Below are 26,655 nucleotides of genomic sequence, written 5' to 3' on the forward strand. Positions count from 1 at the left end.
CGGACGTATTTGAAGGTAGAATTCAATTATGGCTCTACTCCTTGGCCGTGATGCTTTGAATAACTTTTCTAAGTGTTCTCTAATTCAGATTCTGTATGTGTAAACAGTGGGTTATTATCTCTATTTTAAACAATGCTTGTGAGTTTCAAATAAGACTTTAGGCATATAATAAATATTTGTTAAATGAATGAATAAAATTTTTGTGTGTATATCAGGTTCTCAGCAAAATGACATTGATCTTTCTCCTTCCTTCTCATTGAGTTTTTAAATGTTGAGAAGAAGTTTTACCAAAATTATAGACACTCAGGTTTTATCTAGAATAAAAAAAATCCCATGTAAGTGAAGGGACTAGTCTAGAGTAAGCATGAAACCTAGTTCTGAATTGCATGGCAAGCAAAGAAAAGAAATGACATCTTTTTTTTTTCTTTTTAATTCTAGGACATAAAGGAATTAGGTGAATTGTGAGGAAGGGCAAGCTTTTCTAACCTTTTAATATCAGAGGAACCTGCCACGTAGTTTATTGTTGGACAGCTTGTACATTCATAATGAATTTACAAGAAGTAATATTCTTCATCTGATTATACCTTGTATGATCCCTTTATTAAAGCTGATGGAATAAGATTAGGTTTATAGGGGCGCCTGGGTGGCTCAGTCTGTTGAGCGTCTGACTTAGGCTCAGGTCATGATCTTATGGCTCGTGAGTTCGTGCCCTGTGTTGGGCTCTGTGCTGACAGCTCAGAGCCTGGAGCCTGTTCCCGATTCTGTGTCTCCCTCTCTCTCTGCACCTAACCCACTCGCATTCTGTCTCTGTCTCTCTCAAAAATAAAGAAACATTAAAAAAATTTTTTTTAAAAAGATTAGGTTTATAACCTTGAAAGGAACATATAAGGGGATTTAGAAGAATATGGTGTATCCAGGTAACTTTCTGAAGCCTTAATGTGGTGCGTGAGTAAAGTTTGCAGGCTCTAGATGAAATAATGAAGGCTTGGAAATGTCCATCTTATTAGCCATGCTTTTGGTAGCAGCTGTATGGCAGGTATTCTTAATTAAAATTCCAACAAAATATTCTGAGTGGAGGTCCTTTCCATGCTACTTGCTGAAAATAACCCATATGCTAAATAACCTAAGCATTTAGGAAGTAAAGGTGGCATTTTGTTACAAAAGTTGAAAATCCTGACTTTTAGGATCCCTCAATGGAGGGATATGATATCGCAGATGCCTGTTTCAACCTCAGCCAGTTTGAAAGTTATTTCTAAAATATTCTAAATGCTTTGATCATTGCCAAATGATTGCATCAAAAACTGTGGATAAAATCATCTTGTTCAATATTTTTTATGTAATCTTCCTCCAGTATAGAAATTCATTCAATTTTGAACTAGTTGTTGAAAACCTACTATGTGCCATCTAGCATGCTAGATGGTTGTTATTCATAGTTAACTCGATAAACAAGTTCACTGCCTTCAAATGCTAATAATCTAGTAGAAAAGATTAATAGAGAAATCAGTGAAAACAAAGTATGTTGAAGTCTATGAGAAGGAAAGTGTAATGATAGAAGATAATAAAGAAAGAATACCTCAACTAGTTAGGGCAGAGGTGGGAGTCCAAGATGCCTGCTGAATAGAGAAGTTAACACTTAAGTGTTGGGGACTTGTCAGGAGGGAGATCATCTGCAGTGGCCTGGAGGTGAAAAATACCATGAATGGTGCTCTAGAACCTGGAATAAGTTTATTATAATGAAAGTTTATGAATAAGTGCAACTGGAATACTTATACTAATAGATAAATATAAACTAGGGTTGGTCAGAAAGAACTAATAAGATAGGAGACTGAAAAGGAAGGTTGAGCTGAGTCATAATGACTCTGACATCTCTGCTAAGGAATTTATCCAAAAGCAACATCACTAAAGCATTTTAATCAGAGCAGTAACATGACCTGATATGAATTTGGGAAGGATATTAGTGCTTCAGTGAGAAGAATGAGTTGGATGGTAGTCAAAGCAAAATTCCAGGCATTGATAACAGTTCAAACCCTAATGAAATAATTGCTGAAGGAGGAGATTTAGACTAAGTAACGATAAAGGGGGAAGTGACAGGACATGGGATTTAATTGGATATGTAGATGGAGGGAGATGGAGAAGTCAAGGATGATTCAAGGAATTGGACTCGGGCAAATAGTTCAATGTACAGACATGCTAAGACAGAACTGGAGAGACCATATGAGAAATTTCAGGTGGAGATAGTACAGTGAATTTTAAGTTTGCTGAGATTAAAGTATTTCCAACCCTTTTCAGTAGGTACATCTGCTATACTGTTACAGACTTTTCTAATTCAGGTAATGGTCTTGTCTGAAGAAAAATTGGGAGACTCGAAATATAGATGGTAATTGAAGCCATAAGAGTAGATGAGACATATCATCAGTGGCTGGGGAATGAGAACAAAAGAGGGCTAGAAAATAATCTGCCTAAAGAAGCATAAAGCAGATCACTTACTGAGTATTACATTTTTTCATTTATTTTTTAATGCAATAATGAAATTAAAAAAAAACACAAAAGTTCTGTATAATTGAGAGAAGCTAATAACCTCTAATAGTCAAATAGTCCTGATATCCATAGTTATGTGTAATTGATTGAAGCAGTGCTTTCTTCAAGTGTTTTCTTCAAGTACATATTCATGATGTACTTCAGTTTGATAGTTCACTATATCATTCCATGGACTTGACACCCATATCTACAATTTGACATGCAATTTTCACATGGTTTGTTTTCTGTATGGAAACATTGGGATGTATTTACATTTAGCAGGTAACTGCTATTTTTCTAATGTTCTAATAACTTCTCTCAGACAGTAGAAATACTATATTAAAATGGCCATTTGATTAAAAGTTTACAATTAGAAGAAAGATTGATTTATTCCTATCAAAATATGTATTATAGACATTCAAGTCATTTTCCTTTTTATATCAAATATTGCCTTCCTGATTAAAATAATTCTTCTGCTTACTAATTTTGTAACTAAGTATCCTATAAGTGTTAAAGAACATTATAGTTAAAGGATAATACATTTTAGTAATTTAAAAATACTACAATAATCAAGGTATAATTATGGGCATCCCTAAGTTTGAACTATTACAATTTATAATTGCTTCTCATTCTAATTTCCAGCCACATGCTCAAGTAGAGGCTCTTTTAATTGACTTTGAAACGTTCTTAATTTTTAGGAGTTCTGAGTTATTCCAGGACTTCTTGTGAGTTAAACTTTAAAATTTCTTGAGGATTCTTTTTCTCCAGGCTTTTCTTAGAGAAAAGGAAAATTTACCAGGGAAAGCGTATGTATAAAAATTTGTGTCTCTCTTCTTTGGGTCAACCTAAAGAAGAAATAAATATTATGGGAAAGTTTGTATAGTAGTCCCTCCATGTCCACAGGAGATATATTTCAAGACTCCCCAGTGGCTACCAGAAGTACCAAACCCTGTATATACTTTTTTTCTAAAAAAATGTGCTTATGATGAAGTTTAATTTATGAATTAGGCATTTAACTTATAAATTAAGAGATTAACAGCAATTACTAATAATGAAATAGAACAATTACAACAATTTTATTGTAATGAAAGTTATGTGAATATGGCCATTCTCTAAAAATAGCTTATTGTACTGTACTCACCCTTTTTCCTTTGATGAGGCAAGATGATACAATGCCTACATGATGGGATGCAATGAGGTGAATGACATAGGCATTGTGATATAGTTCTGGTAAGATGTCATAAGGAGGATCATCTGCTTCCGGGCCACGGTTGACTGAAGGTAAATGAAACTGCAGAAGGCAAAGCCATAAATAAGGGGGACTATTGTCCTTCCTGAGCTGAAAATCATGTGTCTCTTGCTTTACAAACAATATTTTCTATTTCCGGGAGCCTCTGAATCTACCTATTTCCGCTCTTTATTAATTATCTCTTCCTTACCTGTATTAAGCGCAGTCTTCTCATATTCTGATCACTCTCCTATTTGTATTTGTAGTCCAAACTAGAATTGGTATGGCATTAAGAAATTGTATTAAGGAATCACTATGGCAAATGAATCCCAAATCTGAATCGAACCCAAAACAACCTAATATAGCAGATTATGTCCAGTCGGCAGCCCCAGCCATCCATTCAGTGATCCAAGCTGAGGGAAGCTGTACCTTTTTCTCATGCGGCTTCCATGTTTACCCTACCTGTCTATCAAGCCAGCAGACAGGGGAAGAGCAGTAAACATTGGAATAGGTCCAAAAAGTAACCTTTAATGGTATAACAGTAAATACCCTGGAGGAGAGCACCTTAAACTAATGCCATTTCTACTTTACCAAAAGGTACAACGGGGTTGAGGATGTCTCTCTCATATTTACCAAAGTATCTCAAATACTATGCATACCAAAAAGATGATGTTCAATGATATATTAACTGATGAAATTTAAGATATTGTTTTTACAACATGTTTCAGAATGGACTAGATGTGAGAATATTGTTTACTTGATAAGAAGAGAAAAGGTCCTAACACTGCAACAAAATTGCCATGACTAAAAAAAACAGACCAGACATTATGGAAAACATGTTCAGGCTGAGATGATGCCTAGGCTAGCCAGATTATTTTAAGCAATCAACTAATGCATGGCCTCTAACAGCCTATTTTTATGTATATTCATGTGCATACGCTCATACACAAAATGGAATCTTGAAATAAAATTAATAAAGTCTAATCTATTCATTATTAAAGTGGATTATCTTGCATTTAGAAAAAAATTCAAATAAATTCAAGATATGGCCATTTTATATGTCCTTTATGTGACTTGAGTATTACTGTATCATTTAGCTTTCTCCTAAGGGTATACAAAATTATTAGTTTAATTATTGTGTAAGGAAGGCTATTCAATCAATTTTCTAACCCTTTTCCACCCTTTGGTTGCTACATATTTTCAGTCAAAATGTCTTCATGCCTGCAATATCTAATCTCTCAGCATTGTTCTTTTGTGTATCATTTCTGCATTCAAAGTACCAAGGGGAAAATAATAGCCTAACCATTTTATGTGGAAATAAAGTCTTGAATGTATTTTAGAAAAAAAGGTGTAACAAGGCAGTGTGGAGTGGAAAAATTGAAGCCATGAAATTACATTTTACTTTCAAATTTGAATTTGTTTGTTGATGAAAAGTTTGATAGTGTCAGACAAGTGCCATATTTTAACTCTTAGCAATTTAGAACATACTGGACTCTGCTTTCAATTACTGATATCATTTCCTCCCCTTTGCTTACTTTCTAGATCGCTTTGCTATGCTAGCCAACAATAATCTGCAGATTCTCAACATCAATAAAAGTGATGAAGGTATATACAGGTGTGAAGGAAGAGTGGAAGCTAGGGGAGAAATTGACTTCCGTGATATCATCGTTATTGTTAATGGTAAGCAGAGAATAATTTGTACATATTTTATTGTTGCATTTTAGCAATACTTTTATTAAAAGGGCAACCCTGTAAATACGGCGCTTTAATAACCTTTTTGGTACCTGGAGGAAATCTCCCCACCTCTATGATCACATCTATTACACTGTCTATAGTCTCACGGGCAGGATCTGCGACTTATTTAACACTGTCATCTTCTTTCACTCTTCTACTCTGTAAGGGAGTAGTTGCCTTTTGCTGGCTTTGTAGTTGTTGAAAGAATGCCAAGTGAAACATAGTAAAGTGTCATACTAGATTTGACTTTTAAATTGCATGAATCACTGGTGGCTTAAACTAATCTATTTAACAGTTTTGTAGGTTTTCTCAAATTTAAATTTAATAATTGAATCCACAAGGAGATTAATAACTAAGTTTATGGCATCACGATGACATCTCTTCTTCCAAATTTGGCTTCTCCTGCTGTATTTTCTGCCTGTGTTAACATGACATTCTATGAGCCCAGAAGATATATTAATGTTATCCTCCTAGTGCCTCCATTTTGATGATCTAATCTATAATTGACATATGCAACACACTTTTTAACATCTCTCAAATATATTCTACCATGATGCCCTCCATAAGAGTGCTGCCCTTTCAAATTGCTTTTCTTCTTTTTCTTGAATTGCTACAAGCTGTTTCCTCTTCTCTCAGTCCCATAACTCAACTTCTTCTCCATCCAACCTTTTACCACTTAAAATTGTCAATGCTTCCTGTTAACTTTGAGACAAAATTAAAACCACTTTTCATGGCATTGGATTTCTTTTATGGTCACCAACCCCTCTTCCCTAACATTCATTCATGAGTAGCCCACGCCTCAGCCATATGGAAATATTAGTACTAACACTGCACAAAATGCACTTTTGGTTTTTTCTTCTGTTTTAAAATAAAAAGTTAGTGGTACCTATAATCCCACAGGGTTCTATAAGCAGAATGTCATTTGTTCTTTCTGGGATAGACAAAATCTAAAATTAAGGAGTTAGCCACACATTTCCTATGAGTTGGGGCTGGGACAGGGAGGAATAAATCTGTGTCTTCTATATCCTTTCCCCATCCCGCCACGAGCTAGCTCTCCAGTTCTTTAAGACTGGAGAACACTAGGAATCTCATATACCTCTGAAAGAGTTCACTGGTCTTTCCTTTTCTGCAATAAAGGCAGTTGAACCACAAAGTTCATGCTGAAAGACAAAGAGAATATTAAAACACTGCTATCTTTTTCTCTCCTTCTCCAAGTCTATAATTAATTGGGATTTGTGGATAATATAATGGAATAGAATAGGTGTTATGACAGGGAAGCTAGACAGGCTCGTAGAAATTGCACATGCTCATGGAGGAGGCCAAAGTGCCAGGCCTTCAGAGGAAAAGCTTTTCTTTTTTAGAGGTGTTGAGTCTGGTATTTATGAAGAGCACTATAGTCTGGAGATTTTGACCTTCCACACGGGTGGAAGATTTCAGTGCATGAAGAATAGTTTTAAAATGGAGGTTTGTAGCTATATCTCCATCTATTTCTATTATCTAAGAGTATCTCTGAACTATTTCTGTCTTTATTATATACAGTACACATACATAACTTACATTATTTAGTTTAATTATTGACTTAACTTTCTAGTGTGCTTTCTTTCCAAAATAATTTTTGTTGCCATATATAAATATATTTTGTCACAAGCAAATACTGTGTTCAGTATTCTTTTATGAAAATGGAGATTATAATATTAGTATTATATGTAAAGTTTTGGAAGCAGTATATATTTACTATTAGATGTTATATATTCATATATATATATATATATATATATATATATATATATATATGTCAAATCAAGCCCATATTTTTACACTAAAACAGTAACTCAAATATGATATAAAAAGAAATGAGGGGCACCTGAGGGGCTCAGTTGATTAAGCATCCAACTTTTGGTTTTGGCTCAGGTAATGATCTCAGGGTCCATGGGATCAAACCCCATGTTGGGCTCTGTGCTGACAGTTTGCATCCTGCTTGGAATTCTCCCTTCTCTCTCTCTGCCCCTCCCATTTCTCTCTCTCTCTCTCAAAATAAATAAATATTAAAAAAATTTTAATAAAAAAATACACGATATCTGGCAGACATAGCATATTCACCCTTTATTAACTATTTTGCTATTGTAATTTTAATACAATATTAATATTAAATTAATATTTTAAATACTTTAACACATTTATAAATGTCCTAATCTGTTTCCACACTAGTTGACCTGTGAATTTTTATATATGATTACATTTATTTTGAAGGAAGCAAATTGTTTTCAATTAACAAAGTTTGAATCTTCGAGTCTATCATGGTAAGCGCTCAAACTGGAATATTTTGTTCTGTGTATCTATTCCTATTATGCCAGGGTTCACAAGAGGATAAACACTGGATTGTGTTCTTTTGTGCCACTCAAATCAATCCTGTAGGTAGTTTTCTGTTCTGTCTGCATCCCACTGACCCTCCCAAAGGGAAATCATTCTCCTTCCACATCCCAATTTCCTCTAACAGAATCAACTACAGATCCTAATCTGACCTTTGCTCAAACACTGCTTTATCTCCACTCATTCTAATTAGTCACATTTCCCCTTTATGGTCAAAAACTCTCATACCTTAGAATTCCTGGCATCACTTTTCTTCAAAATAACAGTGTTCACAAAAATCAACCATCGATTTATTCGCCTTCTGGATGATATGTTTGGACCCTGTCAAGGGAATGCCATTGACTAATGCCACCAGTTCATCTGTGCTTTTCTCTCACATTTTGCCTTTATTTCAGACAGAAGAGTCATTCTGCTACAGTCTTATTGACTCTTGTCCTGTTACTGGCTCCTTTTAAATGTTGAGCTCTCCTTAAAAGTATCTTCTTAATATTTCTCTCTTATAAAACCTCTTGAAGATATTTCAGTGGAAAGTTCGAGGCTGCAAAAAATAACAATAAAATAAAAGCAATAGCTTTATCCACCTTATCTTTCTTCAACTACAAATATGACCTGTTCTATGACCTTTTCCTCAACTTACATTGAGAGCCCTCTCTCTTAATTGCTACTTATTTTTTATCATGATTTGGATTTTATCCTGGACCTCCTTTCTTTGTCTCCTTCCCCCTCAAGTGCCCTGGAATCCTGACCAAAGGCTCCAGCAACTATTTATGTATATTCACTGCTTCCTTGTGAGATCTTAGCTCTGGAAAAAGCTCTGTTCTTTCTTTTATTTTTTGCTCCTTGAAAATTTTTCCCTCGTGTTTCTTTTCTTCCAATGCATATGCTTTTGTTTCAATAAATAATTGAAAGATATTTTTGCTAGGTTCCTCTTTGGTACCAACAATACTAAATCTTAGGAATATTTTTTTTTTCTTAACTCCCTCTCTGACTTTCTTATCATATTTCTCAGTGCCTGTGTATAGTTTTTTTGCAAACACTTTCTTTCCTCCCTTGAAGAGGTTATGCATTACTGCTCATTGACATGTAGATTGTGGCGCTTCCAGTGGGAGAGTTGTGCACCCCCACCCAACTGATGAAGCCACTTGTCCTGGCCAGTGGCACGTATAACCAAGCAATATACACTATGACTGAAATTAGGCTGCAAGAAGAATGATACGTTTTTTTTTTTATCATGTTCTTTCCTTCTGACATGAAACTAGCATGACCCCAAAGAGAGACTTTTCCGTCACCTTGGATACCACAATGAAGACATGTGGAGCAGAGTCACAGGTCTGCAGGTGCAGACACATAACATAAATAATAAATAGAGCACATTTTTTAAGCCCTGAATTTTAGAACCGTTGTTTATTGCAGAAAAACAGGCAAATGCAGTGCCAGTGGCCTTTTCCTACTTAAATAAGCAAATTAAACACTATATGACCTAGGGATACTTTTGAAATTACTTCCCTGAGTATGCTGCAGATGTCGTATAATCCCATTTTCTTCTGATGGTGATCATTTCTTGAGATTTTCTTATCACCTTATCAGACAATTGGAAATCCAACTGAAGATTTTTGACTGCAGTTTCAGTATTAATTTATATTGCACTTGTGTATTGATTCAACAGGTACGTATGAAGTGCTAGCTATGTGTTTCACACTATGTTATGCTCAAAATACTATTGGGCTTAATGTATCATCATTTCCCTCAAGGCACTTTAAGTTTTATCTTACTAAAATAATCAACTTTACTAAAGTCCCTTATTGTTTATGGGACAGTTGGATACAAAAGCATTTACTAAAGGCAATTTTTATAGATATTCACAGACTATTTTTTAATAAGAAGGAGCATCTAATGTAGCTTAAGGGGAGACTTCCTTGGTATTTGGGATAAATCTATTGGTGGAAAAGTGCTACCTTTTAGAACAGAGAGAAAGAGAGAGACAGAAGGACAAATAGAACAGATTGTGCAAAAACAAAAATCGTATGATGTGAAAAATACCTAATAACTGTGACTGGAATGTGATATTTTGGGGAGTGATGGTAGTGTTAGATGAGATATAGCTGGAGAGTCAGAGGGTCAGATCATAGAGGACTATGGACTCTCTTCTATGAGGCAAAGATGAACTGACATCCAAACTAGAGAGCAAGGAAATTGACAGAATGATGGAGGCAGGGAGAGGAAGTGAGTTCAAGTGAGAGATAATTGGGGCTTGTGCTAAAAGACAAAGAAATGAAGGGGAAGGTATATAATCAGGTATTATTCGGAACAAAGCCTTTGTATCACATGTATGTCACAGAGGCTAGAGCAATCAAGGGTAATTTGAATACTTTTAGTGTGGGTTTTAGGTTTCCAGCATACTAAATGCAAACAAATGTGACCCATATAGTGAGACTTGAAATATATTTGCTGAATTTGACCATTATGAGATTACAAGAGACATTAGGGTCAATAATATCATCTGAATAGCCTGGACAAAATTCATACTGCAGTGACTTGAAGGATAAATGTACCTTTTGCATTCATTGAAGGATGAAGTTAGCAAAGTCACAATATTTGTTACCTCAGCTTATTGGGATCAACTGTTAAATGGGAAACATCACAAGGTTGAATTAAAGAATAGAGGAAGTGGTTGGACATTTATAAGGAACATATACCTTGCACATAAAGAGGATATCTTTTATGATGAGCCTGGAGGAAGTGAGTCCAAAATGAGTTAGGATGTGGATAAATTAATTCAAAGATGGGTCTGGTTGATAATTTGAGAGAAAGCTTGCCACATGACTTCAATATTCTATTTCTAATCACCTGTCTCTCCTTGATGTACTCTGGATATTTCTGAAATATTTCTCCACAGTTTTATGTGTTTACATCTGCTCTTTATTGGATTTTCAAGTAAGCTTTCTAACATACCTAACAAATTTTCACAAATCTTTCATCAGCTGCCTTCCTTTTGTTATTATACCTTATTATATTATTACACATTTGATAAATTGGCTGTCCATCTTTTCTATAAATTCCTGCACTCTTTTTTACTCTATGTAATCATATTATACACCCTTCCACACACACATACTACTATAAAAATCTCAGATACATTTCTTTAAAAGAGGATCAAAATCATTTCTCTTTTTAACACATGCCCATTCTCCTTCATCAGGTTCCTAGCACTTAGTTAAATAAAATGCTCTCTAAAACTATTCAGAAAATGTCCATATAAAAGACAGACCTAGAAATAACTTTTAAATTTAAAATATGGTCAATAGAGAGTTATTTTTATAAAATGCTCTTTTAAAGTATAATGATTCATTATTTTCTGAATCTTTTGTACATTTGTGAAGAGTGATCCACTAATTGCCAATTCAAACTTGGGATAATGGAGGCAGGAACAATGTAGAGTGAAGGGAAAATACCTAGTAGTATAATTTTAAAGCGATTGTGTCTTTAGTCTTCCTTTGAACATTACCATTAAATCAATGGTAAATGACAATGGCAGAAGATATTTGTGCAAGTACATGTCAGAATGTACAGTGAGTGCACTTTGTTAATGCAGTGGTCCTCAGACAGTATTCCTACCCATTTCTAGCCATTTCTTAAAATTAAGAAAATTGGAAAAAGTACTTTTCTTTTTATAAAAAAATGAAAAGTCAAATTTTTTTCTCTTTAAATTTTATGCAATGTTATATAACATAAAGGAAATATAACAATATAAAATACAGTGAACTAGCCTCTTGTATGTCAATAATACAATTGAATTAATCATTCAGAGCAGTTAATTATTGCAAATTATGGAATTTCTAATTTTAGCAATAATGTATAATATATAATTCAAAGAGTCAATAAATAAGCATTTGTCAAAACCAGATATTTTATGATGTTAATATTTCTATCCTTAGTGATCCAATTAAGTTTAAAAGATTAGGAGTTTGGGGTGCCTGGGTGGCTCAGTCAGTTAAGCCTCCTGCTTTGGCTCAGGTCATGATCTTGCATTTTGTGGGTTGGAGCCCTACATTGGGCTCTGTGCTGACTGCTCGGAACCTGGAGCCTGCTTCACATTCTGTGTCTCCCTCTCTGCCCCTTACTCTCTCTCTCTCTCTCTCTCTCTCTCTCTCTCTCTCTCTCCCTGTCTCTCAAAAATAAACATTAAAAGTATATAACAAATAAATGAAAGATTAGATAACTGGGAAAATATAGAATATTTTTTCTTTTTACTTTTATCCAACATTTAGAAATTTCCATAATATAGAAAATATGATACATATGTTAGCGGCGAGGCCTGTTCCCCAGCCTTGGCTCTTGAGTTTGGCCAAAAAGAATTCAGAGCCAAACTCTTAAGCAAGCAGGTATTTAATAATGGGCAAAGGGAAAGTGCACTCTCAAGGTCTGAGAGCAAGCAGGTCCAGAGGTGGCGACCTCACCAGGGGTCAAGATTATCTTTTCTTGTTATGTTTGCATATGTTATGAGTCATAGGGCTGTTTCTGACTGGAGTTGCTTTCATTCATCTAAGGGACTTCTCCTACCTGTCCAGAGGGAGAGTTTGGGAGTTCTTTGTCAGAAGTATCATGGCGGCCTTCCCCAGCTGGGAGGTGGTCAAAACCGCAATGTAAATGTATCATAATGAAGCTATAGGTTGCTGTAGGACCGTGGTTATTGGGAAGAATGCGTATGGATCCTACGGGGTCTTCCCCAGCTATTTGGAACTTTGTTCCTGCCTTTTGCCTTTTTTATCAGTCAGAAAACACCTGTTCCCTGTTGATATGTAGCTAAATATGCACTCTATCAGAAAGAAAGAAAGAAAGAAAGAAAGAAAGAAAGAAAGAAAGAAAGAAAGAAAGAAAGAAAGAAAGAAAGAAAGAAAAAGAAAGATGATAGATCAATCATCAATCATCTTTGGATATCTATGAACATTTTTCTTTGCCTATCTCCTCAACATAAATAATTGGAGTGAAAAGTTAATACAGTTTCTTACCTTTTCTTCAATCCGTATTTCTCTTTTGCCTAGAATTTCCCAGGTACACTTAAAGGGCATAATGTTATGTTATAAGGCTGTAGAAAAACATACATTTATTTTACAACCTATTTTCAATCTCTAATTATAAGAGAAGACAAAATTATCTTATTACTTGAATCAGATCCTGGTTCTGAACTCACCCATCCCCTGGCTGGTCGTGTAGAGATTGGTCTTTGAAATGTTTCTCTAACATTTGGTTAATAATGTGAACACCATCATTTGTAAAATCAACAATGAAAATTTCAAGAAATTTATAGTGGCCACAAGATACTGTAATTAAAATATTTTACATTTCATGGAATCAGTAAAGTGAAAGACACCATCTAAGTATTACCTGACATTGTACAGATGAATGACATTGAAGACAATTAGTGTCGAAATTACATTCATGATATTCATGATTCTGTTCTTCAGAATGTGCTGCACTAAAGGATAAGTTAGGAGGCAATGCCACTATTTTATTCATACTGTAAATTACTTATGATCTGTATGTCTTGATTTTACTTTTTTTTTAACATCATATCCTATGGCTTTCAATGAAATTGTAGGTATCCAGAGCATGTATATTTTTAATAGGGAAAATAGTTAAGAAACAGAAAGACTTCCATTTAAGTTAGATATAAATTAAATAAACACCCAGTTGTAAGTAATATTAATTCCTGTACTGATTATATTTTTAAGTACAATATGGGTTCCCCCTTTACGGAGGTACATTTAGTTTTACTAAGATTAATGAGTGTGCAATCTCAATGTAAAATGAGTATTCTGTCTATCTCTTACACACACACATAGACACAGACAAACACACACACACCAGCCTGATTTCTATTTTCCCTATAAGACTTAGTTCAAGTATCATCTAGCAAACTTTTCTTAATTTTATCTGCCTTATTACATGACTTCCTTACCTTGAGATCTCCTAGCACTAGGTTCATCTCTATAAAATTGTCCTAAGTTCAGATATTTGAACGGACTCCCCAGATTCCAGTAGAGTATACTCATAGAAAGGTCTTATTTTAAAGGAAAGAATATGATGCAGCAAGAGGACAAAAGAACAAAAGTAATATTTTATAGCATCAAGAAATATCTTAGATTTTTCGATATAGAAAGCAGTCAACAACTTTTGGAATAGTTTCTTCAGTTTTTAATTATTTTTTTACAAAAATATTATTATCCCAATGACAGAAGGCATTTTATTTGATAATTATCACTGTTCACCTTTTATTCTCCTTAGGCTTAATAATCCAAATGACTTTACTATTACTGTAAAGGCATTTGCCCCTTATGCTATCAATCTCCTAATACAATTTCAGTTATCTTGCATGTATTTTAACGGTTTATTGAGTTATATATATAATAAACTGCATATTAAAATGCTATGTGTATATATGTATATATGTGTGTATATATGTACATATATATGTATATATGAATGTCATATATATGATATGAACCATATGTACATATATACGTATATATGAATGCCATATATATGATATGAACCAATCACCACAATCAAGATAATGAATATAAGTGAATATACTCATTCCCCACAACAGTTCTCAGAATCTGTATAAAAGTAATCATGCAGCGTATACACTTCTAAGTGACTTCTTTCACTCAGCAAAATTATTTGGAGATTTATCCATGTTGTTCCATGCAATAGTATTTCATTTTTGTTTTTTTTTATTGCTAAGCATCATTCAGTTGTAGGAATATTTCACAATTTGCTTATGTGTTTACCCAAATGACTACTTGGGATGTTTCAAGTTTTTGTCTTACAAATAAAGCTGCTATAAACACTTGTATGTAATTCTTTGCATGGATATATGCTTTTCTTTCTCTGGGGTTAATACCTGTGAGAAGTATGGCTGGATCATATGTATGTGTTTAACCTTCCTTTTATAAAATCCACCAGATTGTTTTCCAAAGGGGTTGTAGTATTTTATATTCCCAGAAGCAGTGTATTGGCCTTTCAGTTGGTCCACATTCTCAGCGAAACTTCATATGGTCAGACCTTTTACGGTTAGGTAAGTGTTTGGTAGTTTCACACTGAGGATTTAGTTTACCTTTTTCAGGTGACTACGGATGTTGAGTATCTTCTCATGTGCTTGTTTACCATGCATCAATTTCCTTTTAAAATCTTTAATCCACTTTTTTTAATGGATTACTTTGTTATTACTGAGATTTCAATTGCCCTGACCTAATCTTTCAGGGGAAATATTCACTCTTTCAATATTAAATGTATGGTTAACTGTAGCCTTTTCAGAAATGTTCTTTATCAGATTAAAAGTGACCTTTTCCTAGATTGGTAAGAAATTTTAACAAAAATTCCGGATTTTTCCAAATACTTCTTTTCTGAATCTAATGATGAGATAATAACATAATTTGTATCTTTTAATCTATTAAGTTAGTGAAATAGATTGTTCAATTTTAGAATGTTAACTAACCCTGTATTTCCACATGGCCAAAATGTGTTATTATTTTATATAACATTGGATTTAATTTCCTAAAATTTTGTTAAGAATTTTTGCATCTGTCTTCTTAGGAGGTATTGTTCTGCTGTTTTATTCTCTTGTTACGCCTTTGTCTGATTTTGGTAACCAACGTATTAATGGCGTCATTGAATGAATTGGAAAGAACTTTCTTTATATTGGGAAAGTTTGTGCTTGGTTTAATTTTTTTCATTAAATATTTAGTAAAAACTCATCATTAAAGCCATATGGATCTAGAGTTTACATTGTAGGAAGATTTTAAACTGCTATTTCAGTCTTTTAATAGATAAATGCTATTCATTTCAAGTTATCTATTTTTAAGTGAAATTTGGTGGTTAATACCTTTCAAGGAATTTGTCCATTTCATCTAAGTTGCTGACTTTATTGGCATAAAATTGTTCATGAAATCCTTCTATTATCCTGCTAATATCTTTAGAGTCTGTAGTCATCTTGACTTTTCAGTTCCAGTATTGCTACCTTATACTCTCTCTCTCTCTCAGCCCCTCTTTTTCTGTCTCTCTGTCTGTATGTCTCTTGTTCTCTCACTTTCTCTGTCTGCCCCTCATTCTCACTCTTCTTTTCTGATCAGTGTGGCTGAAATTTTACTAGTTATATTGGTCTCTTAAAGAAACTGATATGATTTAGTGTTCTATTTGTTTTCCTTTTTTTATTTTATCAATTTCTAATATAATCTTTATTATTATATTTTTTTAACTTATTTTGGGTTTAACTTGATCTTCTTTTCCATTTTTGTAAAGTTACACCTGAATACACTAAATTGAAACCTTTTTTCTCTTCTATGGCATGTATTTAATGCTTGAGAATTCCCTATTTTTTAAATAAAATTTATTGTCAAATTGGCTTCCATACAACACCCAGTGCTCATCCCAACAAGTGCCCTCCTCAATGCCCATTACCCACTTTCCCCTCTGCCCCAACCCCCATCAATCCTCAGTTTAAATACAGAGAACAAACTGAAAATTCCCTATTTGTACTGTTTTAACTTCATTCCACAACTTTTAAGATGTTGTGTATACCTTGGCATTCAGTTCAAATACTTTGCAATTTCCCTTCTGATTTCTTTTTTTTTTTTTTTTAATTTTTTTTTTCAACGTTTATTTATTTTTGGGACAGAGAGAGACAGAGCATGAACGGGCGAGGGGCAGAGAGAGAGGGAGACACAGAATCGGAAACAGGCTCCAGGCTCCGAGCCATCAGCCCAGAGCCTGACGCGGGGCTCGACCTCACGGACCGCGAGATCGTGACCTGGCTGAAGTCGGACGCTTAGCCGACTGCGCCACCCAGGCGCCCCTCCCTTCTGATTTCTTATTTGTCCTATGGGTTATTTAGAACTGTGTTATTTAGTTTTCAAGTATATGAGGGTTTTCCAGATATTGTTCTGTTGTAGTTTCTAATCTGGTTCTAATATAGTTAGAGAACACACTTTCTTTGATTTAGATCTTTCTAAATGTATTCCCTGTGCAGTAGAAAAGAGTGTGTGATTTGCTGACTTAGTTAAGAGTTTTAATAGTAATCAGTTAACTTAGGGTCAATTAATAACTTTGATCAAGTTATCTTGATCTTTATCAAGTTCTTTATCTTTTTTAACTTCTTGTCTACTTGCTCTATTAATTATTGAGAGAGGGCTATTTAGTCTCTAATAAAGTTATAGATTTGTCTGTTTCTCCTTGGAGTTCTGTTAGTTTCTGCCTCATGAGTTTTGAAACTCTGTTATTATATGCATAAGAGTTTAGAATTATGTCTTCCTGATGAATTGACTGCTTTATCATTAGGAGATTAGGCAGTATATAGTCGGTTTGGTATTGTGGGGTTTTTTTTTCATTGTCTATTGTGATAGTCCTTGACTTTGTATTGGATTGTTTACACAATTTATATTAAATATCTTATTGATTTAGTTAGGTTTAAATCTTGCTGTTTGTTTTCTATATTCCTTATCTGTTCTTTGTTCACTTCTTATATTTATGAGTACTTTATATTTTTGGAGTATTTTGTATCAATCAATTAATTTTCTATCTTGTGTCGTTAGCTATAAATCATTGCCATGTTATTTTAGTAGCTGATTTTCACAGTCCTCCTTCAAGTGATGTTACACTATTCACACATTGAATAACAGTACTCCCTTCCAGCTTTTGTGCAATTATCGTCATATGTTTTACATCTATATAAATTATAAACCCCACATTGGTTTTCCATCTGTGGTAACAAATGACCACAAATTTGGTGGCTTGAAACAACACAGGTTTATTACTTCATAGTTTCTACACATCAGAAACCCAAGGAGGCTCAGCCAGGGTATAGTCAGGTTATTATAGGTCCGGAATCAAGGTATCAGCAGGATTATGCTCCTTGCTATAGACTCTGAAGAAGAATCTCTTCTAATACGCAGATTGTGGACAGAATTTGTCCTCTTTTTGTTGTAGGACTAAGGTTCTAATTCCTTGCTAGATTTCACCCAGAAAAGGTTGTCCTTAGCTTTGAGGGGCACCTTTGGTCCTTACATGCAAGCTTCTTCCTCCAGTGCCAATAATGGTACAGTAAAACCTTCCCAAACTTGGAATATTTCTGACTCCCTTCTGCTGCCTCTCCTTTTGCCTTCTGTTTTGTATTCCAACTGGAGAGAGCTCTGTTTTTAAGGGCTCCTGCAGTTGGTCTCACCTGGATTATCTAGGATACTTTTCCCATTTTAATGTCTATAATTTGTATGGTTTTTGGGGGAGGGGGAACAAGTGAGCAAAGGGCAGAGAGGGAGAGAAAGAGAGAGAGAAGCGAGGCTCACCCTGAGCAGAGCTCGTGTTTACCTGAAGCGGGCACACAGGAGCTCGCCCAGAGTGGGGCACCTGCTCACCTGAAACGGGGCTCAAGCTTACCAGGTGCAGGACTCAAACTCACGAACTATGAGATCATGATCTGAGCCAAAGTCAGTCGCTTAATTGACTGAGCCCCACATATCTATAATCTTAATTATTAACTGCAAATTCCCTTTGCCATTTAACTTAGCATATTTATAAATGGCTGGGTTTACTGCATTGATGGCATCGATATCTTTACAGAGGGCAATAATAGTGGAGGATAATAGCACCTTTCTCTCTTATACATGTACTTGTTTAAATTGTCAATGAGCTCTTAAGGGATTTTCATAAAGAAAGGAAAACTTTTGTATGATAGTATCACCATTGTTACCGTTTCTAGAGTTCTTCATTATTTTGTGTATATCCAGAGTTCCATCTGGTATCTGTTCCCAAATGTCCGAATGACTTCCTTTAGCATTTCTTGTGGTGCAAGTCTGCCAGTGATGATTCACTTCACCTACTGTATTTCTGAGAAAATATTTATTTTCCTTTCATATTTGAAATAAAATTTTGCTGAGTATAGAATTCTAAATTGAATGTTTTGTTTTGTTTTGTTTTGCTTTCAGTACCTTAAAAATTCTGAGCCATAAATAACATCTTTGGCCAGAGTTATTTCAGATGAAAAGTTCATCCTGATCCTTATCTTTTGCTTCTGTTCCTAAAGTGCCCCACCCATCTAGTTCTCCTAGATTCTTGAAGATTTTCTCTTTATCACTTGCTTGAAGCAATTTGCTTTAAGCAATTTGGATATGATAGACCTTGGTGTAGTTTTCTTCCTTATTCTTGTACTTGGGTTTTGCTGACAAACTTGAATTATAATTTTTATCAAATTTGGAAATCTTTCAGTTCGTAGGTCTTCACATGTTGTTTTCTGTCCCACACAGAAATTTGGAACTCAAATTTCACATAGACTAGGCCATTTGAACATCCCTACATCTCTCAGATGTTATGTTCATTTTCTTTTTTTTGCTGTGTTACTATGTGGATAGTTTCTGTTGCTTTCTTCAAGTTCTCTTTTCTTCTATAGTGTTTAATCCACTATTAATCCCGTCTTGTGCATTTTGCCCTAAGATGCTATAGTTTTAATATGCATAAATTTGATTTTTAAAATATTCTCTAAGTCTATAACATGATCAGTCTTTCCTCTAGAGTCTTGAACATATGGAATGCAGTTATAGTAACTGCTTTAATGTTCCTGTCTGCTAATTTTATCAAATGTGCCATTTCTGGGTCACTTTTGGTTGATTGTATTTTTTCCCCCTCATCATGTCTCATATTTCCTGCTTCTATTCATCGTGAGTAATTTTAAATTGGATGCCAGAATTTGTGGATTTTTACTCCTTTAATATGCTGAGTGTTTTTGTATTTCCTTAAATATTTTAGGTCTTTTTCAGGAATGCAGATGAATGACTTGGAAACAGTTTAATCCTTCATGCTTTTAAGCTTTGTCAGGTGGGACCAAAATAGTCCAGAGCTAATTTTGCCCCACTTGTGAGGTAAAATCTTTCTTAATTCCTTATTTCACATATTTTATGAGTTTTCTTTTTCTCATTTTTAAAGCAAAATTCTGGCTCATGGGAATAAAAACTATTCTTTTCTCTGTTTGAGTTTGGAAGTTGTTTCTCCTGAATCTTTTGGGAAATTCTTTCCCTGGCTTCACTAGTTTCTTCTCATGGATGTTCTCGGCAGTGCTCATCTGGAAGACCTCAAGAAAACTCACTGCAGATCTCAGGAAGTCCTCATTGCACACCTGGCTTCTGTCTGGCTTTCTGCCCTTTGAACTGTAGCCTTCTTTGCTTCTCCCCAGAGCCTTCCCTGGCTCAATTCAGGAGGACTGCCAGACTCCAACTGGGCTCTTCCCCTCTGTACTGCAGCTTAGAAAGTCTCTCTAGACAATTAGCTGGCACAGTAATAGGACTCACTCATTTCCTCTTGTATTTCAGAAATCACTGTTGACTACTTTGTTGACTGATTCACAATGTCTTGAAAACTCTTGTTCTATACAGTCCATACATCTGATTTCTTGCTTCTGTTTAGTTAGTAGGATAAATTGGGTACCTCTTTGTATATCTTGGTTGGAAGCTGACATTCTCGTATATGTGTATACATATATACACATATACGATATACATAATATATATATATATATATATATATATTTCAATGTAGCAAACAGAATTCTACAGAGAATGATAAGGATTTGAATAATGTTAGCAGTGTGTTTTGTTTAATGTGATGTTGCTTACTTGTACCTAAATCCTGACCTCAAAATATTGCAGTCTCCCATTCTGTACTGAATTCAAAATCATTTTGTATCTGCAGATCCATGTCCAAATTTCATGTTGCCCGCAGTTTTGTTTTGAAATTAAATTAATGAATTTAATCATCCTCCAGTTTTGACAGTTGACTATTGGTAGAAAGGTATGACAAAGCTGTTCTGAAAGAGCCAGAGCCATGAACTGAAATGTGGCCAACATTCTAGGTGTTTCATGAAACAGGAAGACTATAGAAGATGTGGAATCTGCAGTCATGACAGATAAAAAAAACAAGCAGGAAGAATTAAAGGGGTTTTCAGAATACATTTGGCAGATCAGAGTAATGAGTAAAAGAAAGGGGATGAGTTTGATAAAGTAGGAACAAGAATACCTTGAACATGAGTCAAGACTCCCTCAGATTGGGAAATTTTTGAGATTTTTTTCCTGCTTCTGAACAATGAGGAACTGATTTCTCCAGGAGTTGTGGACTGTTTTTTAATGTCACCTTATTAAATCTGGTGAATAATTGTTATACATTTAATTATATATTAAATAACACAGTTATTTATATTATAAAATTATTGTACTTATACAATTACATTTTTTTAAAAAACTCACTATGTAAATGTTTAAAAGTTTTCATAAGTTTGGTTCATGTTAACATACAGTAAACTTTACTCCTTTTTTTAAACTTTTTTTTAAAGTTGATTTATTATTGAGAGAGAGAGACAGCACATGCACCTGGGAAGGGGCAAAAAGAAAGGGGGACAGAGGATCTGAAGCAGGCTCCCTGATGTCAGTGCACAGCCCCTTGTGGGACTGGAACTCAAAAACCATGAGATCATGACCTGAGCACAAGTCAGACGCTTAACCAACTGGGCCACCCAGGAGCCCCAACTTTACTCTTTTTTTTAATTTTTACTGTATAGTCCTGTGAATTTTAATATATGCATAGATTCATGTCCCACCACTACAATCAGTAAACAAATTATTCCATCACCCCCAAACAAACAAAAGGGAATTTTTTTTCCCTTTGAAATTACATCTTCTACAACCTCTAAGCCGCAAACAACCGCTAATTTCTTTCCTTCAGTACAATTTTGTATTTCAGGAGTATCAAATAGATGGAATCATCTAAAATCTAACCTTTTTGGAATATATTAATCCATTTAGAATAATAATGCCTTGAGATTTATCTAGTTGTTGCGTGTACCCACTTTTTGCAATTGTAAATTGAGCTGCTCTAAACGTGTGCAATATATTGTGTGAGCATCAGTTTCCTTTCCTTTATCTAGGGTAAGTACCTGAGAGTTAGGTTGTAGAGTCATATGGTAAGTGCATGCTTTTAACTTCATGGGAAACTGCCAAATCATTTTTCACAATGGCTGAATAATTTTGAATTCTCTCTAATAGTGTGTAAGAAGTCAAGTTGCTTCTCACTCTCACCAGTGTGGATCTTTTCAGGTTTTTGTTTGTTGGGTGTGTGTGTGTGTGTGTGTGTGTGTGTGTGTGTGTGTATGTGTTTGTATTTAATTCTACACTTCAAAATAGGTGTGTAGTGAAATCTCTGTGGTTTTAATTTGCATTTCTGTAATGATATTGTGATGGTTTTATGCAGTAGCTAATGATAGCGTACACCTTTTCATGTGCTTCTCATTTCTATATCCCTGTATACTCTTCAGTGAAATGCCTCTTTGAAATGTCTGCATTTCAGACATTCTCGGTGGATTATTTTTTTTCACTATTACAGTTTTAGAGTTCCTTACAAATTCTATAAATGCAGTTTTGCCCTCCAAACAGCTTCTTTAATGATGTGTCTTTTCATTTATTTTGCATTTTTTTCTTATTGTTGAATTTAGATTGTCTTTATATATTTCGGATATTATTCCTTGCTCAGACATGTGATTCAAAGTACTTTCCTCCATGCTGGGGTTTATCATTTCATTCTCTTAACAAGTGTAATTCAGAAAGCAAAGTCTTTTAACTTTAATTTTAAATTCCAAGGACTAATCTTTTATGGGCCATTCTTTTTGTGTCATGTTTAAGAACTCTTCACTTATCCCCAAGTCACAAGATTTTTCTCCCAAGTTTTCTACTTTAATGTTTTCAGTTTACATCTTTGATTCATTTGGGGTTCATTTTTGTATATGGTATGATTTCTATCCTCAGGTTCATGTATTTGCAAATGGAAATCCAATTATTTAAAAACCATTCTGAGGATACTATTGTTTCCTTTGCACTTTGCACTTTGTAAACTAAATTTTTAAAACTTTTGTTGTATTGTAAGCTTCTATTTATGGACTTCCTTTTCTGTTCCATTGACCTATGCACCTATCCCTGCACCATTATCATGCCTCCTCAATTGTGTAGCTTTTTACCCATACCTTAAAATCAGGGGGTATTTTCTCTATGACTTTGTTCTTTTAGAAAAAACTTGTAAATTCTAGTTTATCTTCTACTTAAGCTTTAGAATTATTCTATCTTCAAAGTAATATACTGCTGGGATTTTAATGAGAATTGTGTAGTGTCTTGATAACAATTTTGGAAAATCTGACATTTTTTCTTAATGTTGAGTCTACAAATATACGGACTCTACAAATGGAGTCTACAAATAAATGAAGGTATGTTTCTTCATTTATGAAGGTATTTTTTTTCAATTCTTTAACATTTTTGTAGTTTTTAGCATTTAGATGCCATGTGTAACTTTTTTTTTTGATTAATCCTTAAGTGTTGTATTTTTGGAGCTATTGTATGTGGTTTTGTACATTTTAATGTTGGCTTCAGTTGTTCATTGCAAGTACGTATATGGAAAACAATTGTTTTTGTGTTTTTCTCATATCCTGTGTATTGTGTTATGTACATTTATTAGTTCTAGCAGTGTTTTTACAGATTCTTGGATTTGCAATGAATACAACAATGCATCTGCAAGTTGGAAGAAATTTATTTCTTCCTTTTTAATTGTTTGCTTTTCATTCTTATTTCTCACTTAGTACTGTGTTGGCCTTCAGTATGATGTTAAATAGGAGTGTTGAATGGAGACTTCCTTACTTGTCCCCAATCTTGGAAATAAAGTATTCATTGTTTTACCTGAACATCCATGTGTTTTGATTTGTTTTCGGTTTGTTCTGTTTTTCATTCTTCTGTTTACCCTTCCTTGCCTTCTTTGGATTATGTATTATTTAGTATTCTGTTTTGTTTTATCTATTATGTTTTTGGCCATATCTGTTTTTTTTTTCTGGTTGTTCATGTGATTACAATGTTCCTGTTTATCTTTGAACCAATATTTTACTATTTCAATTGAAATGTGGAAACTATCGCACCATATAGGTCCTTATATGCCTCTCTTCTTTGTCTTAGTTGTCATCTGTATTATACCTGCATTCGCTGAAAACCCCATTACACAATGTTAACCTTCTATTTTGAACATTAAACATATCTTTACAAAGATATTTACCATTTCTTTTGTTCTTTCTTCATCCTTGAAACTCCCTTTGATAAAATTTTTCTTTTGCCTGAAGAGTTTCCTTTTCTAATTCTTTTAAGATCAAACCTTCTAGTAGAAGATTTATTGTCTTTTATCTGACAATGATAATGCATTATTTTACCTGCGTTTCTGAAGGATATTTTTGCTGGACATGGAACTTTATTTTGGCATATCTGTCTTTATGGCACTTTAAAAATATTGTTTCCCCTCCTTTTGGCCTCCATGGTTTCTGATAAGAAATCTCCAGTTACTTGAATTATTGTTCTCCTGTAGCTAATACATCTTTTGTATTTCTGTATGTTTTGTTTTCAGCAATTTGATTATGTTGTGACTGGATATGAACATCTTTGAGTTTATGCCATTTGGTATTCAAGTCCATAGCTGGTTTTGAATTTATGGTTCGATGTCCTTTGCCATTTAAGAAGTTTTCAGATGTTAGCCCTGTAGATACATATACACATGTACACTTATATATGCATACATTTTTTATGGTGCTCTTTCTCCTTTCCTTCTTAGATTTGATGATATTTTGGTATTGTCTCACAAGTTCTTGAAGCTGTGTTCATTTTTTTCTTTACTTCCTCTGTTTTGAAGATTGGATAATTTCTACTGATCATCCTTTCATGTTCAGAAACTCTTTCCTCTGTCGCATCGATCCAGCATATCCACGGTGTTTTATTGTTTAAGCATCTAGTTCTAATATTTGTTTATTTTTAAATATATTGTCCATATTTGCAAGTTGTCTATCATTTCATTTATTTCAAGATAGTTCATTCTTACTTCAGTTTACTCTTGCTCTTTGGAAAATGTTTAAAATAGTTGCCTTAAAATAGTTTTTTGATAATCCAACATATGTCAGCATGCCATTGACATTTCCCATTAATATGAGATTTTCCTAGTTTTTTGTAGGTGAAAAATGTTTAGATTATATACTGGATTTTGAATATTACATTATGAGATTCTGGGTGTTACTTCAGTCTATGGAGAATATTTATATTTTATTTTCATAGACAGTCTGTTTAGGGGCACCTGGGTGACTCAGTCGGTTAAGCATCCGACTTCAGCTCAGGTTGTGATCTCACGGTCCGTGAGTTCAAGCCCTGCATCAGGCTCTGTGCTGAGAGCTCAGAGCCTGGAGCCTGTTTCAGATCGTGTGTCTCCCTCTCTCTGCCCCTTCCCCACTCATGCTCTGTCTCTCTCTGTCTCTCAAAAATGAATAAACGTTAAAAAAAATAAAAAAAATAACAGTCTGTTTAAATTCAGGCCACATATTGTGACCAGACTTCTGTGGTTTGTGGATTAAAAATCAGTTACATTTTCACAACTTTCGCATGTGTACCAATGACCATTTCAGTACTTGTGTGGTGATTTATCTCTTTAGTCCGTTCTCATACTCTTGGTACTGTTTAATATCAGATCTACAAATGCACAGCTGAGGGCTGAGGCCCAAATTTCATGAATACTTGATGCAATTACTTTTCCAAGCTCTTTCTACTCTGTTATCCCTCCCATAGTTTCCTGTTCTGTGAGTTTCCAGGTTTGTTTTTTTTTTTTTTTTGTATGTTCATTTCTTTATTTTGATAGAGCACAAGCATGGGGAGGGGAAGAGAGAAAGAGAGAATCCCAAGCAAGCTCCACACTGACAGCAGGAGCACTGACGCAGGTCTCGATCCCACAAACTGTGAGATCATGACCTGAACTGAAATCAAGAGACAGACACTCAACCCACTGAGCCACCCAGGTGCCCCAATGTCTTTTTAATAAAGATATTAACTGAAATGATTTATAGAAGCTCATTTGATTGATACTCATTTGTCATCCTAGTGTGGCTCTGAACATTTAGCTCACACTTTAGGAGAAGTTTAACTACTTGCTTAACTTTTGACAAGAGTGTATTTAAAACCATATGTGTCTGCTTTAGTAAATGGGGCAACATTAAAGAACTTACAGAGGAAAAAAAGGAAAAGAGCCTTCAAATCTCCTTTTTCCTGGCAGTCTATCACAGATGCAAATTCTGCTGGTCTTACAAAATTTGTTCTTTTAAAAAATATGTAATAGTAACTTCCCAAAATTGCAAGCTATATAATCATTTGATGGTTTGTTCTGATATTTATTCAGATATTATAGTAAACAGAACAGTGTTTAACACCAGGATAACCCTTTCTTCCTAACATTTTTATTATCATTAGCGTTACCTTCATTCCTGTTATATAAATGAGCCAAAGAAGACCCCCCGCCTCCTATATTTGTCCTTATGTTGATTTCTTCTTCATATTCAGAGCATGTTGGGACCAGTAGCTCAAAGCCTCATTAGCACCAAATTCAAATTTTTACACCCATTGTTTTAAATAATAGCCAAAATATGCATATTTTTAACATTTAGCATCAGTCCGCTTTGCACACCTTGGAAAAGTGCACTCGCACTCTGCTAGCTGTAGACAAGACAAACTCGGGGCCTAAACACGACCCCATGCCACTGCTGCCCTTTGGAGTTCTGCTGTGCTGCTGAGTGACGTCACCGAGACACCTAAGCCTCCCTCGAAAATCCACTTCGCCCAGGAGTTTCCTTGCACTCCTCCCACTCTGGGTGGTTCTCCCTCCCAAATATGCAGTCTCTGGAAGGGCTCCTGCTGCGAAGAATCCATACTTTA

At 34.6% G+C, this 26,655-nt stretch overlaps 1 protein-coding gene across 1 annotated transcript in view; it reads left to right on the forward strand.

The window, feature by feature from the left end:
- The first annotated feature begins 991 nt into the window (after nucleotides 1-991).
- Nucleotides 992-26,655, forward strand: part of NCAM2 (neural cell adhesion molecule 2) — a 215,915-nt gene continuing 190,251 nt past the window's right edge. Inside the window, exons 1-3 of the mRNA XM_047099839.1 lie at nucleotides 992-1,027; nucleotides 1,587-1,593; nucleotides 5,288-5,425. Coding sequence (XP_046955795.1) covers nucleotides 992-1,027; nucleotides 1,587-1,593; nucleotides 5,288-5,425 — 181 coding nt within the window. The remainder of the gene's footprint in view (nucleotides 1,028-1,586; nucleotides 1,594-5,287; nucleotides 5,426-26,655) is intronic.

This window comes from Lynx rufus, unplaced genomic scaffold (assembly GCF_022079265.1).
Source record: "Lynx rufus isolate CCGP_SWC_20201006 ecotype Redwood Valley unplaced genomic scaffold, mLynRuf1.p SCAF_5, whole genome shotgun sequence".
NCBI lineage: Eukaryota > Metazoa > Chordata > Mammalia > Carnivora > Felidae > Lynx > Lynx rufus.